An 18255-nucleotide genomic window follows, 5' to 3' on the forward strand; every position below is an offset into this window, starting at 1 on the left:
CAGCATTTCATTCCAGATCCTAGCTGCATTATTGCCAACTGACCTTACAGTAACCCTGTGCACCTTCTAAAAGATTTATGGTTTTGAATTGCTGCTTTTAATAACATGTTATATTAAAGTTTTAATTAATATGTCTGATTTACAACTTAAAAGCTCCCTTTGAAAAGCTGCCTATCTTCCCGCCAGTGAACTATCAGCAGTTGGGTAGCAGGAGGAACTGGTCTTGGTTCCCTGGAGACTGAGGAGGAATGGGGACCCCACCCTCTCCCTGGCCACTCCTACCACTGCCAGGAATTCTCTCAGCAGTATCCTCACCCTTACCACCAAGAGGATGTGGAACCTTTTTCTACTGTGAGTACCTGACCCATGGGGGCAAAAGACATTAGCTGAGGGCTACAGAGAAGTAATCAGGATGGGAAGTGAACTTAGACGTTGACCACATTAGAAGTGTAAGTGCAGGCACTATGGACTACTCGGTGCACACGTCCGAGCAATGTGAAGGGAGCTCTAGGTGTGGCTCTGCGGGTTTGAACCTGCACCACTTCGGTCCGAATGCTTGGGCTCAGCTCCCTCACCCTTCCCACGGCAGAGCTAATCCCTGCTGGATCCAGTTCCCTGGTGCTGAGAGGGACCCTTCACATATATGTGGTAGATTCTTACTTTCAATAAACTCTGTGTTTGGGGCAGTTTGGAGAGAGAGAACGTCAGCTATAGGGAAGCGAACGCCGAGGATCTAACTGAATTCTGTAGTTTCAGGGGTCAAGTGTAGCCTGACATCAATGTGACAGAGACACATCAATTGGTTGCCTCCTGCACAACCCCAACTGGGGCCACGGATCAAACCTGCAACCCAGGCACATGCCTTTGACCGGAATCAAGCTGCAGGCTGATGCTCTAACCACTGAGCAAGGCTAGAGGGAATGATCAGACACCAGACAATGCCAGGGAATATTATTGGATAGTATTCAAATAACATAACATTCAAATATCCTAGCAAGATTAACAGTGTAAGAATCACGCATCAAAAATGACAAATTAAGAATTTATTTTGCTTCCAAAGCTTATAACTTGGAACAGTGCTCATAGGATTTGTATAAAGCATATTGTGCATGAACTTATTTTATTTGCAAGACTAACTCACGGTTTGCGACAGACATGGCTACAGACAACACTTATACAACAATCACAACAAGACTGATTAGACAGTAACCATTTCTCTCCCATCTGCTCCTTTCCTGGGTTATCCTAACCTTCAATCCCACATGCTAGCATTTCTTGCTCTTGTTTTTGATGAAGATGGATTTCTTCAAACCAGTAATGTCTCTATGCTTTTAAGCTTTGGTATTCACAGATAATTTTAATACTTTTTCTCATTTCCTCAACTGAATGTTCTAGGGATTCCAGATTTAAAAAACACACATTTCCTGAGCAATGCTGGGAGCGCATTCCCGCATGGAAACACTAGTCTAGGTGGTGGTCCCAGGTCCCACAGCATCATTCGGGGAGGAGAGTGTGGTTTAGGCCAAACCATGGAAGTTGGAGTCATGCAGACCCTAAAAAACACTGAACTGTTCTAAGTCTGTCTTCTTGTCTGTAGAATGATGATACTATCACCAACCTCTGGATCTGTGGGAGTAAATATAATGTGTTTTTAAGTGCCAGACCAACTTACCACAGTGATGGTTTAAGAACCAAGAGCTCTTCCTTTAGAGTCGGCTACAGCAGGCTCTCCGGGTCTTTGGTCTACAAAGAATATTATCTAACCTCTTTGAAAGAGGCAGTAAAGAGCATCAAGTTTAGAATCAGATTTGGGTTCAGAGCTTAGCTGCGACTTACTTTAAGTGTCTTATGCTCTCCGATCTCCGGTTTCATCCGAATAATGAGAACATTGACTTCTAAGGATAAGATAATGTTAAGAACCTAGGACAGTACCTGGCAGAGAGCTAGTGCTTTGCCCCTCTCCCTTCCGTTGCCTGTAACAGTCACTGAGGCAGAGGAAGGCCCCCAAGAACCAGTTTCCAGTGCACAGCACAGAACATGACCCAGTGAAGGCCATGGACAGAAAAATCTCCTTTGGAATTAGTCCCACTTTAAGAAAGTTCAAGGAAAAAGAGGTTGTATTTTGCCAATTCCGTGAACTAGAATGTAACCGTGGACTGGAGAAAAAGCTTTAGTTACTCAAATCCCTGAAACACCCATTTGGAAAATATTTGCCACACCCTGTGCAAGAGAACAAACAGACTCAGACATGCCCCTGAGCTCGAGCAGCACGGTCCAGAGGCACGAGGCTGACTGGTGCACAGAGTAACAGGAGCACAGGGCAGGAGCGATGCCCTCCGGCGGGGAGCCAGGCCTTGCGGAGCAGCAGCCCAGTCTCACAAGCACTCACACAGAAGGGCACTCCAGGTAGAGGGATGGCCTGAACACAGGAGTGACGTCACATGGCTAACTGCAGCCATCCACTTGCAGGATGAGAGGAGAGGTAGGTGAGGATGGAAAAGTGAGTTAGGCCAAGGCTATGAAGGGCCTTGAAAGCCAAGAAACTGGACTTTATCCTGAAAGCAATACAGGCACAGGCAGTCCATCTGGGGTCCCCTGTACATTTTCAGTTGAGTCAGAAACATCTATTGTCAAAAGGGACATCATCGCCCTGGCCGGTTTGGCTCAGTGGTTAGACCGTCAGCCTGTGGTACAGAGAGACCCGGGTTCAGTTCCCGCTAAGGGCACGTACCTCGGTTGCAGTTTGTCCCCGGCCCTGGTTGGTCGTGCGGGTGGCAGCCACTCGATGTGTCCCTTCACATCGATGTTTCTCTCTCTCTCCCTCCTGCTCTATCTGAACAAAAAAATGGAAAAATGTCCTCGGGTGAGGATGAAAAAAAAAAAAAAAGGACATCATCAATATCATTCTCTTTGTTCTCCTGAGGCAGCCCGCCACAATCCCCACTGGCTATCAAAAAAGAATTCTCTGGACCAGGGTTGGGAAACCATTTTTATGCCAAGGGCCATTTGGATATTTATATTTGCGGACCATACAAAATTATCCACTTAAAAACTAGCCTGCTATATTTGGTCAGGCTAATTTGATGAGGCATGTGAGGTTAGCTGGTACTGATCGAGGTCTTATATGGCCTGTGGGCTGGACATTCCCCACCCCTGCTCTGGACATTTGGAAGGGCCTCAGCCTGGCGTCCCTACCAGGTCTTCACAGAAGGGCCCTTGGAGATCCTCCCCCATTTTATATTTGGAGGAACTAAGGTCCAAGAAGCGCAGCAGGTGTCAGAACTACAGCCTAACACTAACCCCTCCCACACACCATTCCCTCTGGGAAGAAAGGCCTGGATACCACAGATGTCTGGGACCCTCACCCAAACTGCCATGGGTTCCTCAGTGTGCAGTTACCTTGTGACAGGTTCCTGGGGGGGCCCAGGTCAAGTCCTCCACCCTACGGGAGGCCTGGCTTTCCCTGCCCTCTCCTGGGAACGGACCGATCGCCGGACACAGGGTAAGCAGCCTGGGCTGCCCCGTCAGTGACAGCCACCCCCTTCCCGGACCTCAGTGCAGTTCCATTCTCTGTAGTAAAACTATGAAATGGAGACTGGCTTAAACCACTGGTTTATACTTTTAAGAAAGAAAACTTTTTAAAAAGCTTTATAAATCTCAGAAGAGCACTCAATACATTAATATAGGTACAGTTGCACTGGCTGAAGTATGGGGGGAGTGGGCAAGCAGTCCCTGTAACTCCTGTCAACCTCTGGGCTCTGTGGGCTCTGTAGAGCAGTGAGAAACACTGGTCTAGAAGTTCCCCAGGGTTCTTTCCTACTTTAGGATATTCAGTTTCAACGCTCAAGTTAAAAGGTTAGCATGGTGGGCTCAGAACCTATGTCACTGCTGAGCAAGGCACCTGAACCTTCTGATGTCTGTCATATTCAGGCCAGGGAAGTCACTAAGTGCTAATATTTCCATTCCTACACACACTCCTGAAGCCCATCCCCAGGCCCACTTCTCAGGACTCAGGAATAACCACCACCACCCTTAGCTAGGGGGAATAATCCTGCTTCTCCCTGAAAGTGCACCATTCACAATCCATCCTTCTGAATAAAGAAAGTGCTTGCCAGTTCCGCTAGAAAGTGACCTTCGTCCCACACCCATCTAGGTAAACAGGTCATCAGGTCTATTTCTCCACCTGAGAACCAGGAGAGTAATTCTACCCTAAACAGTTGAGGTAGGCCCAGTGACTAGTGAAGATCACTGCCATCCTCCCCTTGTCCCCTACACACAACCATCCTTGCCCTCCTACCCCCTGGCCACCTGTAAGCATGACGTACTCAGAGACAAGTTCCACTGGGTTCTTGCTGGGCCTCACTGGCCCAGCCTCCTCTTCTAGCCTCAGGAGCCTCGGACCTTCAGCCTCCTCCACAGTTACTTAGCTCCTCTGTGCTGGCAAACATGGCATCCAGAGATGCTGGGAGGCAGAAACAGGCCGCCTTTTCCCCAGAGTGCAGCTGATGAAGGCTAGAGGCAGCCAGCAGCATCCACAGAAAACCTCCCCCACTCAGTCCTCCATGCCCTCCTCCAGCCACTTTAAATAGTGCACATCTCCTTGGTCCACGGGAAGACTGAAGATCTCCGGGATTTCAAAAGGATGCACCAACCTTTGGAAAGAGAGCAGAGTCCTGTGAGTGACTATGATTAGGGTCAGCTTGTGTGATAAAACCCAACAGGCCGGCCTCACTCAAGGCCCTCTGCAATCTTGTGCAGCCCACCTGTCCGGCTTGGTAACCCACCACCCCTGAGTGTATGTTTTCCATCCGTCTACATGTGCTGAGTTGGGCCAGATGGCTTTACAGTGCCACAGACATGGGTTCAAATTCTAAGTCTGCCCCTTACTGGCTATGTTACCGTAGACCAGCGATTCTCATCCTGTGGGTCGCGACCCCTTTGGGAGTCAACTGACCCTTTCACAGGAGTCGCCTAAGACATAACAGTAGCAAAATTACAGTTATGAAGTAGCAACGAAAATAATTTTATGGTTGGGGGTCACCACAACATGAGGAACTGTATTAAAAGGCTGCAGCATTAGGAAGGTGGAGAACCACTGCTGTAGACAAATCACTTAATTTCTCTAAAGGCCCTACAAAAGAGAAAATGAAAATAGCACCTACATGATTGGATTGCTGAGGATTAAATGAGACAAGGTACATAAAGCACTTACCTGGTACACTGACTGGTACTGCATTCACTAAATGTTAGCTACTGTCTTTATTACTATCCCATACTCGTCACTGTGCCTTCTCCAAATACCCCACCCCAATACCTCTGTATTCTCTCCACCTAGAAAGTTCTCTTACTCCTATTCATCAATCAAAAGCCTGTCTATCCCTCAAGGCCAAACTCAACCATTGACCTTTTCCAGGGGATCTTCCTTGACCATCCAAACCCACAGGAATCTTTCCCCCTTCCCCATCTCTTTCACCTGGTCTTAAAGAAACATGAGGCCCTGGGCTCAGTTTCCCATCTGTCAAAGGGCGTAATGACCCTCTGCTGCTTTTCTGCCGAGTGAGGCACTGTGAGGTTCTCATGAGACAGCACACATCAAACATGTGCATCGGTGCTTAAACATGCAGAGTGAGCTGGGTAAGTTTACCCAGTGCCCCAGGACAACGAATGTTCTTATTTCATGGCCACTTGGACCAGTGCATGTGTTTTTGTAAGCAGACACACAGTATTCAGACAGAGAGAAAGACATCTGTAATACATTAGCATAAGAGCTGCCACTGATACAGCACTTCATGCATACACCTCACAAAGACTCATCCCAAGGGACTGGTCTGACCCCCCCCCCCCATTTTATAGATGGGCAATTGAGGCACAGGGAGTCTAACAAATTTGCATGCACTTAGGCTACAACTAGCAAGTAGAACCAGGATTTGGCCCTGGAGGTCAAGCTCTGAGATTCACCATCTTAACCCCGAAGCTGTCCCTCACCAGATAAACCGTAATTTCTTGGTAGCGTTGGTTCTACCAAAGTTGCCTTATTCCCACACTTCTGCTAAGGTGGTAACACAGGGCCTTCTCTACTGCTAGCTTTGAAGCCAGGGTACAGCCATATATTCACAGAATCCTGGCAGGAGTGAAGGAAAGGGGTTTCATCATCCAGTAGGAGACCTGCATCCCTAGCGGCACGTCAGAGTCAGTCCAGGTGCTTCTGAAGAACAGGTGTGATCCCCATTTCAGATCAATGAAGTCCAAATCTGAAGTGCGCCTAAACTGGTCATTTGAAAAACATCTCCAAGTGGTTATAGTTATTAGCCAGCATCAAGAATCACTAGTTTAGACCAGTCCTTCTCAAGCTTTTAACGTGCAAGGGAATCACCTGGGGATCAGGTTAAGTGCAGTTTGGTTCAGTAGGTTTAGGGTGAACATGAGACTCCGCAACTCTAGCCAGCTTCCAGGTGATGCCAGTTATTCCAAAACCACACTTTGAATGATAAAACTTTAACCCAGTGGTTTTCCAAGTACGATCCATTGGCCCCTGGGGAACTCCAAGGTTCTTTCAGGAGGTGCATGAGGCCAAAACTAGTTCATAATAATACTCATTTGTTATTTATCTCTTCACTATGTTGATATTTGCACTGATGGTAAAAAGCGACCATGGGTAAAACTGCTGGCATCTTGGCATGTGCATCAAGAGCACAGCACCCAATGGGACTAGCTGCCACTGTATCTTCACCACACACCTGCACTTGCAAAAAGTCAAATTCACTTACGAACATCTTTGACAAAGTGGTCAAAATTACTACTTTTATTAAATTTTGACCTTTCAGTACATATCTTTTAAGTACTGTGTGACAGCATGAGACATATACATAAAGCACTTAGCTGTGTGCCTAAATTCAATGCTGTCTTACACTTGTCTGACTGAATCACAGGCTAAAACCAGGCTTTTCATTGAACACCATTTTTAAGCCTGAGTTACCATAATTTGTCATTTTTACAATGATGCTTATTCAGATTTGAGGACTGGGTAAACACTCTCTCATACATGAACAAAGTGAGTCCATCACTCAAATGAAGACTATTTAAATCATGTGTTGCCAATGAAAAACTTACGTTTTCAAGCAAAAATTAGAAGTTTGGTAAACTTGAATTTATCACCTTGATCTTTAAAAGTGTCCCATTACTTAAAGATGATTCTTATTAAGCCAGATTTTGCAAAAATATAAAATAATGCCATTCTTTTCACTTTTTTTTGGGGGGGGGGGGGGATATGGTTATTTTCCATTGAAATGATTTACATTAATAATGATATTATTTTAATTTCTAATACAGTAAAATTTTATATAACCCACGCAAACAAAACTCTTTTAAGTCTTCAATAATTTTTAAAAGTGTAAAGGGATCCTGAAACCAAAATTTTGAAAACTATTGGTTTAAATGAACCCATTCTAGCCTCCCATTTTACAGCTGAAGAATCTGAGGAACAGGCACATGTCCAGGGTCACATGGAAGGTTTGTAACTAGGTTTCCTGCTGTTCAAGATCATTCACTTGGTCCCTAGAATGCCCCTGGCTGAGAAGACACACCAGCATTACCTGACATAGCTGGACAGCATGTGGATCTTGGAAGTCTTTGTCTTTATTAACTGTAAAATAAAAAAGATCACTGCTTTAGGACCTCAGCCCAGTTCTGCAGATGCTCATTCATCTGGCTATTTGGGAGACACCATTCCCACCAGGTGACCAGACCCTGTCACTAGCTCACAAATGAACCTAAGACATCTAAGTGGGCAAGAACCTCAACCAGTTGATCTTTGCTAATTTTTTATTGGAACCTGGGGAAAAAACCTTGGTCTCACTCTTACCCTATCAAGGCCCATCCCCACCCCCATCATCACTCACCAACAGGATCTCAGTGGCTTCTTCTATTTCTCCTTTCCAAAAGTACCTGGAGAAGAGAACAAGATCAAATATGATGCTCACAAAACAAGTCCAGTGAAATGTCAATCCTGGCCCAGTTAGTGACTTACTGAGGTAGAAACTTTAAAATCTTTCCAAGCCCACATAAAAAAGCCTAGAGTTGGCCAAGGCACTACAGGTCAACTAGTCCAACCATTCTAATGCACGCTTCTAGCATCTGCCTGAACATTCCTGGGGGTGAGAGGCTGACCATCTCTTGAAGAAGTTCATCTACTTTAAAGGTTTTCACAGGAGGTGGTTTTTCTTACGGTGTGCCAACATCTGCCACCCAGCTGTTTTCCCCAACTTCCATATGAAGAGCCTCCTCAGGCGAGCCCTGCAAAACTCCTGTTTTCTCTCCTACAAACTGGGTACCTCCAGCTCTTTCAACACTGATTCTATACTCATGGCTTCCAGGCCCCTCCCCATCCTTTGGAATGGGGTTACTTTTACCACTGACTGTCAAAGTTGAGTGCCCATGAAAGGATAAGTAAGAAGCACAGGAGGCTTCAGGGAAGAAGTGAGCCTTACAAGAAATGGAAACAGGTTCAAAAGCTAAAAGTCAGTGACGATGTTCAGAAAAAAGAATATGAAAACAGCATCATGTATAGGGAAGGAAAATAAATTTGGCCTGAGACTATCTACACTGACCCAGGGGAAGTCTAAGATGACCTAGGTCACTGACCCTGTCTCACAGAACTGTAGTAAAAAGATCAACTATAAGCCATCTGAAGGGAATGCTAGGCTGAAATTCTATTCTAGGTCCCAAGCATTGGTTCCCAGACTGGCTTTATGTGAATCACCTATGCCACTTACAAAAAATAAATAAAAATTCAGCCCAGCTGGTATGGCTCAGTGATTGAGCCTTGACCCATGCACCAAGAGGTCACTGGTTCGATTTCCGGTCAGGGCACCTGCCCAGACTGTGGGACAGATCTCCAGTGGGGGGCATGCAGGAGGTGGCCAATCGATGTTCTCTCTCATCGAGGTTTCTATCTCTCTCTCTAAAATCCATACAGAAGTCCGGCCGGTATGGCTTAGTGGTTGAGCACTGACCCATGCACTAAGAGGTCACTGGTTTGATTCCCGGTCAGGACACATGCCCAGGTTGTGGGCCCGATCCCCAGTGGGGGGCATGCAGGAGGTGGCCAATCGATGTTCTCTCTCATCAATGTTTCTATCTCTCTGTCCCTCTCACTTCTTCTCTCTCTAAAATCAATAAAAAAAAAAAAATTTTTTTTAATAAAGAAAAAAAATTTTTTTAATAAAAAAATTCAGAGACCCAAGCTCCACCCTCAGGGAGACTGGTTGAGTAGACCTAGAATGAAGTTCAGGAATCTAAAGCAAAGCCAAATTTGGGAGCCATTGCAATAGATGACGTTAGCCACTGAGGCAATGACATTGTTGGCAGGTGGGGGGAGCTTCCACTATATAGCATTTTTCTGTTTTGACCTTCAGAGTAAATATTATTTCTTTCCTCACCTACACTCCCCCATTCCCACTCTCTCATTCTCTCTCTCTTTCCAGGAGGGAAGGAGATGAGAAACAGGCTGATCAGAGCAATTAAGGCACAAGACAAATCCTGCACAGCCTGTAGTGGGATGCTAAAATATTTCGATAAGAGAAATGGTGCAGACCAGGCTTAATTAAAATAAAGGTGTCACCCTAGCCAGTCTTGCTCAGTGGTTAGAGCGTTGGCCTGCAGACCAATGAGTCGTGGGTTTGATTCCAGTCAAGGGCGCCTATCTCAGTTGTGGTTCATCCCCGGCCCTGGTCGGGGTCATGCGAGAGGCAGCCAGTCGATGTGTCTCTCTCACATTGATGTTTCTCTCTCTCTCCCCCTCCCACCTACCCACTCTACCTGAAGATAAATAGAAAAATATTCTCAGGCGAGGATTAAAAAAATAAAGGTATCAATAAAATGACAAGACACAGAAACAGCCTGTCACATATGCCAAACTCTCAGTTTTCCAAAGAATCCAAAAGCAATAGAAATTATTTTCTTTGATATCCCTAGTTGGCTTACTCAGGGATGAAATGCCCAGTCTCGCTTCTGTGCTAACAGCAAATTAATTGATTTAAACAAAAGAATGTGCAAACAAGATTCACTGTTCCTAAACTGCAGGGTTTTCCCTCCTTTCTCTATACAAAGCACATTTTGGCATTTGTTCATGGATGACATAAACCCAGTGGTTAATTTCCTTCTAATGCAAATCAACAGAAGTGTTGATTGATTAAATGCCTGAGTTGTTCTTTCACAATTCCCCATTAGTTCAGTACTCCTTCTACCAACTAGGACCTGACCCTCCACTGGCCACAGCAAAACTCACAGTGAGGATGCCTTGGGTAGGATGTTCACAGAGGCAGCCAGCTTCTTATCCAGGATGCCCCTAAAGCAAAGAGAGTGACCGTCACTGCGGCAAATGTCCAGGACCTTAAGCAAAGGAACAGGGAACAGTTGTTCCTAGGAACTAGAGAACCATTTAAAGTGCCCCTCCTGGCAGTTTCAAGGACAGGCCCAATCTGCTTGGAGAACAGGAATTAACTCTGAACAGAGAACAAGAAGACCTGGTTCCAGTCCTGCCCTGCAGTAGGAATGGCTGTGTGGCCTTATGCAAGTTCTTTCTTTCTTTCCAGGAATGAGTATTCAAGCACCTAACCAAGACAGGGATGTCCCCACTCAACCTGACTCTCCTTCTGTACAGTGAGAAGATGGTTTGACCAGTAGCTTCCAACCCTTTTCACCACCAAGGACTCCTTTTATTATGCCACCTCTGCTTTCATCCCAAAGGTATGTACCAGGCTGATACTCGGTGCTTCTGATCTTAGATACCTGTGTGACTACACAACTCCAAGTAAAAGCAAAAAAACCGCCATAACTTGTGTTTGTCTTTGGCAAATATAGGCTCTTTTCACCTGTTTTTATAAAGGTTCCTTCACAGCCCTAAGTGCACAATCGTCAGATTTGCAGACCTGTACAACTTTTTTCTTTCTTTTTTTTTTGACAGACCACACAGGTTGGAATTCCTGGTCTGGTAATCTCAGATTCCTATGCAGCACCCTAGTGAATACAGTAAAAGGGGCTTGAACTAGTATAGGTGTCAGAAACAGGAGCACCACAAAGTCACCAAGTCACTTGAAGCGTCCTCAAACATCAAAACCTCAAACCCTCAGAATCAGGCAGGCCCTGACAAACCTTTCTCAGGTCTCAGGCAGCCAAGGGAGGGGTCTCTGTTTTCTGAAGTGCTTGGAACTTGCCAAATAAACCTCACTGGAGCCCTGCTCACTGATCCCTCCTTCCTCCAGCTGCTGCCAAGAAAACTGACCTACTTTCTTTTCCCTTGGGTTCCAGGCTAAGCAGTGCTCTCTATTTAAGGCTCCACATTAATGTGGCATTGCCACCACCTCATTCCCCTGCAAAGTTCCAGGGGCTAAATAAATCCCTGACTGTAAGGAGAGGCACATGGCATAAATGTGTTTAAGCAACTGCTGCAAGTCTTGCTCACTCAATCATTTGCTGAGAAATTGCATGTTACTGGTTCTGAAGGTGGCATATAAACACAGGGAGTGAGTTCAACTTCTGGAGAAAACAATCCATTGCCTCATGGCCATATCACTAAATACTCCACTTCAGATTTTCAGTTCAACTTCGTGGCCCCAACATACTACTTAGCCATGTCAGGGCACAGTAAGGAGAACGCTTTATGTATCAGCAACTATAAGGAAGCCCCAAAGAGTAAAAGGCAGCCCCGCCTCACAGAGATAAGAGCAACAGTCTGTATCTGAGGGCAATGGGAACCGAAGCAGGCAAGGACTAGAGGCAGTCATTAAGGTGAATTGCCCGAATGCCCCAAATCTCCCATGGCCTGGGAAGCAATAATGGGGTGTTTGTCTCCAGGAAGGAGCAGTAAGTATAGGCACTTTGGGGGACAAAGGCAAAATAATGTCATAGTAACTGGTGACAGCCAAGGAGGGAGAATTCATGCCCAGAAGAACTGCTACTAGAGCACCCTGGTGTGTAGAATCTCCCCCCAAACCACACGCAACACTGAAAACAGTGCTAATACCAATTCTTTGCAGTTGTTCCTGCGCCTCCCCACCAGCATAGCTAAGAAGATGAGCGATGTTACAAAGTATCAGAATCACAAAGTATCTGAGGACAGTCTATACCAAGAGAGGCAAAAATTCAACAAAAAAGAATTTACCTAAGAAGACCAGTTAACAGAACACTCAAATACAAGATTTTAAAATAAGTATAATTATGTTTACTTGAAAGTTGCTAAGAGAGTAGATCTTAAAAGTTCTCACCCCCAAAAGAGATAACTGTGTGAGGTTATGGGTATGTTAACTAACCTTATTGTGACCATTTTGATATCTATACATATATTAAATCATCATGTGTACACCTTAAACTTACACAATGTTTTATGTCAACTCTATCTGAATAAAGCTGAAAAAATTAAAAATTAAATATAATTAACATCTACAGAAAGATAAGGTTATTGCATCCTTAAAATAAAATCAATTATAAGATCAGACATTTATTAAACATTAATAGTTGGTTATGAAAGAACAATTAGAAATCCTGAAAAGGAAAAGTAATTGTTTATTTATTTATCCTCACCCGAGGACATTTTTCCATTTTTTTTGTTCAGGTAGAGTGGGAGGGAGAGAGAGGAAGAGAGAGAGAGAGAGAAACATCGACGTGAAAGGGACACATCGAGTGGCTGCCACCCGCACAACCAGGACCAGGGACAAACTGCAACCAAAGTACATGCCCTTAGTGGGAACCGAACCCGGGTATCTCTGGACCGCAGGCCGATGCTCTAACCACTGAGCAAAACTGGCCAGGGCGGAAAAGTAATCGTTTAAACAAAACACTCAATAGAAGGGCTGAATAGCAAATTAGATACTAATGAAAAACAAACAAGAGAGAAAGAGGGGCTCAAAAATTCTCCCAGTATGCAGAATAAAGGAACAGAAAAATAGAAAACTTCAGTCATAAAGAACAAATTCAACATCTATCTAATAGGAGTTCTAAGAAAAAGAAAGAATAGAGAAAGAATAGTTAGCAAATTAATAGCTGAACATTAAGACAAAAAGAAAATCCTAAAAAGTATCAGAGAGAAAAGTATTCCCTACAAAGGAATGAGGCCCTGATAAACACCTGACCTCATCAACAACCTAGGATGCAAATAGATAAACGAGACCTCTCTTCAAGCTGATATTGATCCATTTACTTGAACTGGCCTTTCAACCACTTAGAACCCAGGCATTAGAATCATTTTCCTCCCATCACCAAACCTCACAGATGTCAGCTGAAGTTGTTTCTTGACAGGACCCAGAGTGGCTGATCCAGGGATCCAGAGAAAAGATAGTTCAGTACAGAACCTGGGTATACCAGAGATATCAGGAGGAATTTCAGTTCCTAGCTGCAAAAATCTATGTTTGTATCTCTGGAGTAATTACAGGTTCTCTTAAATAAGAGCTGTTTTCCAAAGGTAATGTTCATGAGGGAAACATATACATTCTGGTTGGAGGAAAGAAAGATGGAATCAAATGCAAGGTTAACCTGTGACCAACAATTTGGAGGCTGTGTGCTCCCAAAGACCAGATTCACATTTGAAAACACTAGAACCTAGTCTATCATCAACTTCAAGAATGCTGAGTTGTGGCACAAGAAGAAAGGGAGCGAGGAGCCAAATCCACTCCCCTCCATTCCCACTAACCCTCTTCAAAGCTGAACCTATAAAGAGGAAAATGGGGGGGGGGGGGTTGTTCAGATACCACAAACATTTACTGAGCACCTACTACATTCAAGTTACTGAGGTAAGTACTGTACATACTTCATCTCATTTAATCCTTACAATCCTGTGAGGTAGATGACATTATCCTATTTTATAATTCAGAAAACATGTTTAGAGAAGGGAAGTGACTTGATTTACCCAAGTTAACACAGTAAATGATAGAGCCAAAATTCAAACTCTGGTCTGCTTAGAAATCCAGTGTTCTCTCCACCATACCACTGCTGCTTCTAGAAATTTCCTAAATGTTTGGAATGGTCACCTCCTCCTCTTCACTTGTCATAGTGAACACCTCTGGAATTGAGCAAAAAGAATACCTCCAAGAAGACAGATGGGCCAGAAATTAGGAGATATAAATTTTCAACAGGTAGAATTCCACTGTTCTCTATCTTAACACCTTGGGTAAGCCATACATCCCTCTGGTCTCATATCCCTTATATACCCCCATGCACTACTCAACATCCCAGCAGTGGGATCCATAGGATTATGCAGCTGTGTGTCACTGGATGGACAGACAGGGTTGTCAGAAGCAAGAGAAGGGTCTAAAAGTAGCCCTTGTAGAGCATCCTGGTAGCTCCCTGAGCCTCCTGGGGCAGCACCTAAGCCCCTTTACCATACCTGGCAATATCTCTGGCAATTTGCTCGTTGGGACAGTTGACAAAGACGATGGAGTAAGTGCCGGAGACATAACTGCCAGTGACAGCTGAATGGAGCTGCAGGCTAAGGGTCCTGAGCATGGGGTATGTCAGGAAAGAAGCTGTCAGGATCTAAAGGGTGGGAAAAAGCACAAATCAGCAGTGTCATGACAATTCACTATCTGCCAGCTCAAGCAGATTGGAACCAAGGCTGGGCATCATTTTTTCATACCCATTCCCCATCCAAAAAATAATTCCTGGAATCTTGAATTTTCATAATTCAACAAAGTTTTTATGCCTAGAGTTTTCCCACTGCATTTTGCAGATGTTAAAAAAGAAATAGAGGCTCAGAAATCAAGAAGCTTGCTCAAAAATCACATAGCTTTTATTTGGTGAAGCCAGGATTGGAACTCAAGTCTGGATGGTGTGAAATCCATTTTTATGGAGATAATACCAACTGGTATCTACTGAACTTCCATCATCCTGTGGAGACTATAACAAATGATAAGCTCTTACATCTAATGATGTTTGAAGAGTTACTTTCACCTCCATTCATTTGCATTATGTGCCAGGCACTGTGGGTAGGCTAGTGGAAAAGGTAGCTTAATTCTAAAGCAATGCAACCTGTGCTACTAAACTGAGAGCTGGGGTGACCATGAGGAAGGCTCTACCTGAGGGAGCAGAAAAAGGCTTCAAAGAGAAGGTACCATCTAATTTGGATCTGAAATGATAAGTAGGATTACAGGAGGAGAGGGAGACATGCTAAGCAAATGGTAATGTGTACAAACTCAAGAAGTGTTTAGGACTAGATCAGATACACAGTCTGTGTGGGTCTTACTGTGAGTATGTGATTAGGAGGAAATGAAACGGCTACAACTATAAAGAAAAGGGTCAGGCTAAGGAGTTTGGAGTTTGTACTCAAGTGGTAGGGTACTCTGGAGGTTTGTAAGTAGCAGAGAAATCATATACTAAAGCGGAGTAGGGTACCTGGAGGGAGGATGAGAATGACTAGAGAGTCTACTCAGAAGGCCCCGACAATGATCCAGGAAAGACTTCAAGATCCTGAGCTAAGATGACGGCAGTGACAACGTGAGACGAAAAGGCACTCGAGGTATATAATTTTTCTTACTATTTTAATGATAAACATTTCAAATAACAAGAAATGAAAAGAACTGGAAAATGCCTTCCATTCCAGGTTCTTTGCTTGGGGGGTATAATGGAGTCATTAACAGGGACAGATGCAGCTTGCAAGGAGTCCCACTATGACGTAAGCCAGGCTGAACAAGAGCGCGTTTCTCCTGCCTCCCAGCCCAGGCAGGGCTCCTTCCTTGCTCAAATAAACCTCTGTCCTCCCACTCCTTTTATGCTATCGCCTAAGTCCTGGCTCCTACTTCTTGGCAGGGCCTGAGCAGCGTTTTTATGTTTTCAGCTTCAGTTTGACGAGAGGACTGTCTGGGTTGGGTTTCTCATTCCCTCCCACTACCTCCATCAAACTACAAATTCAACATACTGGTCCACTGAACTAAACCAGTGACCATGCAAGAAAAAACAGACTTTTCAATAAAGCTTTGTGTGTACGTGTGCGCAGTAGGATTTAAATCCTGGTGTGAGTACTGCCTGTGGCCTTTGACAAGTTACCTCCTCTCCTTCTAGAAACCTTATTTAGAAATCGGAGATTATGGCACTTGTTCTGCCTATCTCAGAGTTGCTGTAGGTTCAAATGAGATGGGAAAAATAATTTGTAATCACAAATTCAATAAAGAAAAGGATCATGCTTTGCTCATCACTGTATCTCCAGCACAGTTCATGGCACTCAGCAGGTTCTCAATACTTGTAGACTAGTGAAAGAATACACCAGTTGAGACTAAATAGCCTTGTGAAGGATGTGAGTCTTGTTAGCAGTGCTTTTATCAGAGAATTGGACACACTGGAACACTGTAAGGGGTCAACTACATGACTCTAAGGTGGCTTCCAGCACAGATGCAAAACAAAAGGAGCAATGGTCTGTCTCCCAACCAGAAAAGTCATTCCAAGGGAAGATCTGGGGCATTCCAGCCGGCAGGTATCAGTGCAACATAGCTAATAAGATTAAATATAAACTCACCTAAAATGTATTGAAACTCTTATGTGAACTGAGTCAAAATACTAAGCTCTTACATCTCTTGATGTTTGAGGAGTTAATTTTCCCTCCATTCATGTGTATATATGTGCTAGGCACCATGGATAGGCTAGTGGAAAGGTAGCCTAATTCTAAAGCAATGCGACCTGTGTTATTGAAACTGAGAGCTGTGCTCTCAAGTATTATCTAAGATAACTCTTAACTTAATAGATATCTAAGGCAGAACATTCAGAAACTCTGCGATAGAACCAAGACTTGCATCCAAGACTTCTACCTCCCATTCAGGATTCTCTGAACTGCAATGACCACAACTAGGAATTGATCTAGTGGGGTCGATTCAGCTTCACTTAATCCAGTGGTTGGTTCTCAAGGCAATTTTGAAACCCCAGGGGATATCTGGCAATGTCTAGGGGCAATTTTTATTGTCATGCCTGGGGAAGGGATGCTATTGGCATCTATTGGGTAGAGGCCAGGATTGCTGCTGAACATCCTCCTGTTGCACCATTGATCACCGTGAAATACAGGTAGTTGTTTACATGTCTCCTCCATTGGACATGCTCTTCAGTCTCATTCATTTCTGTATTCCCAGCACTTTACAACTCTGACAGGAAGTATGGGCTTGAGAAATGTTTGTGGACCATATCAACAAAGTATCAGAAGCATGAAAGGTCAACCTGGAACCAAGGATGGACTACAATATATTAGAAAATGACATTATATGAATGCAAAATTGATGGAAAATACACACATCACAATTCCCTAATAGGAACATTATAAAGGGGAAAGGATTTATTATAAAAGGTCTTTTCAACATTTTCCTATTTGCCTTTTACTATATACCTTTTATATTTTTACATTCTTTAAAAATATTTTATGTATTCTTTCAGTTATTTTGTACTTTATTCTGGTGACTTTACAGTCTGTGTTAAGGCAGAAGGGGCCGCAGAAACCACCTAGTGGTTCTAAATTTATAATCCACGTAGTTTTAAGGAATCCATGAATATTCTGAATGAATGCAATATTGTGTTTATCTATACATTTTCCTTGTGTACAAATCCAGAACTTATAAGAAAATCTACAGACGCAAAAAGTGTAAGAGCCACTGATATGTGCCAATTGGTTGGATGAGGAAATAAGGGCCAGAAAGAAGAAATCACCCAAAAGTGATCATCAGAGGTGGGCTAGACCCCTGGGTTTCTGACCCTTCTCCACCTCCCCCACAACCACCTCCACCACTGGAGATACTCTGTAAATAGTCACTTCCAACCTTAACATTTTAAGATATTTCTGTGGGGAGAAAACAAAGCCCCCATAAAAACAATATGGTAACTGCAACAGAAAGAAAAGAATCTATCACATGACCGGTAGACAAGAACTCACCACCAGACATCCCCCCTTCACCTACCTGGCAATGCAACACTGCCCAGTAACCCCTCCTCACACAGTGAAAGAGGGGTGCTAGTAACCTTCAGAATCACACCAGTCTCCAGGACACCAAATTGTGCTTCCTGGGATTGTACTGTCCATCCCCTACCTGCAGCCCCGGCTCAAAAATCCCAAGAGTAGTAAAGGGAACTGTTGTCTTCTTCCCTCAGATCCTAGGTTGAAGGTTTAGAGCTGAGACAGTTGGTACCATCATTAGTGTGGGCACTCACCAGGAGGCACATAAGGACAGAGGGCCGAGGGTAGCCTGGCAGAGGGCACCGTGAGAGCAGCCTATCCATGGCGTCGCTGGTAATTAA

The 18255-nt window shown here is 44.2% G+C and overlaps 1 protein-coding gene across 1 annotated transcript; it reads right to left on the reverse strand.

Annotated features, from left to right (window-relative positions):
- Positions 1 to 2892: 2892 nt before the first annotated feature.
- On the reverse strand, positions 2893 to 18255 carry LOC118630236 (protein CutA homolog). The gene is made up of 6 exons (XM_036262050.1): positions 18169 to 18255; positions 14378 to 14526; positions 10286 to 10345; positions 7899 to 7944; positions 7593 to 7642; positions 2893 to 4652 (listed from the first exon to the last, which is right to left on the reverse strand). The coding sequence occupies exons 1-6, from the start codon at positions 18235 to 18237 to the stop codon at positions 4553 to 4555; spliced, it is 474 nt and encodes a 157-aa protein (XP_036117943.1). The 5' UTR covers positions 18238 to 18255; the 3' UTR covers positions 2893 to 4552.

This window comes from Molossus molossus, unplaced genomic scaffold (genome assembly GCF_014108415.1).
Source record: "Molossus molossus isolate mMolMol1 unplaced genomic scaffold, mMolMol1.p scaffold_m16_p_14, whole genome shotgun sequence".
Taxonomy (NCBI): domain Eukaryota; kingdom Metazoa; phylum Chordata; class Mammalia; order Chiroptera; family Molossidae; genus Molossus; species Molossus molossus.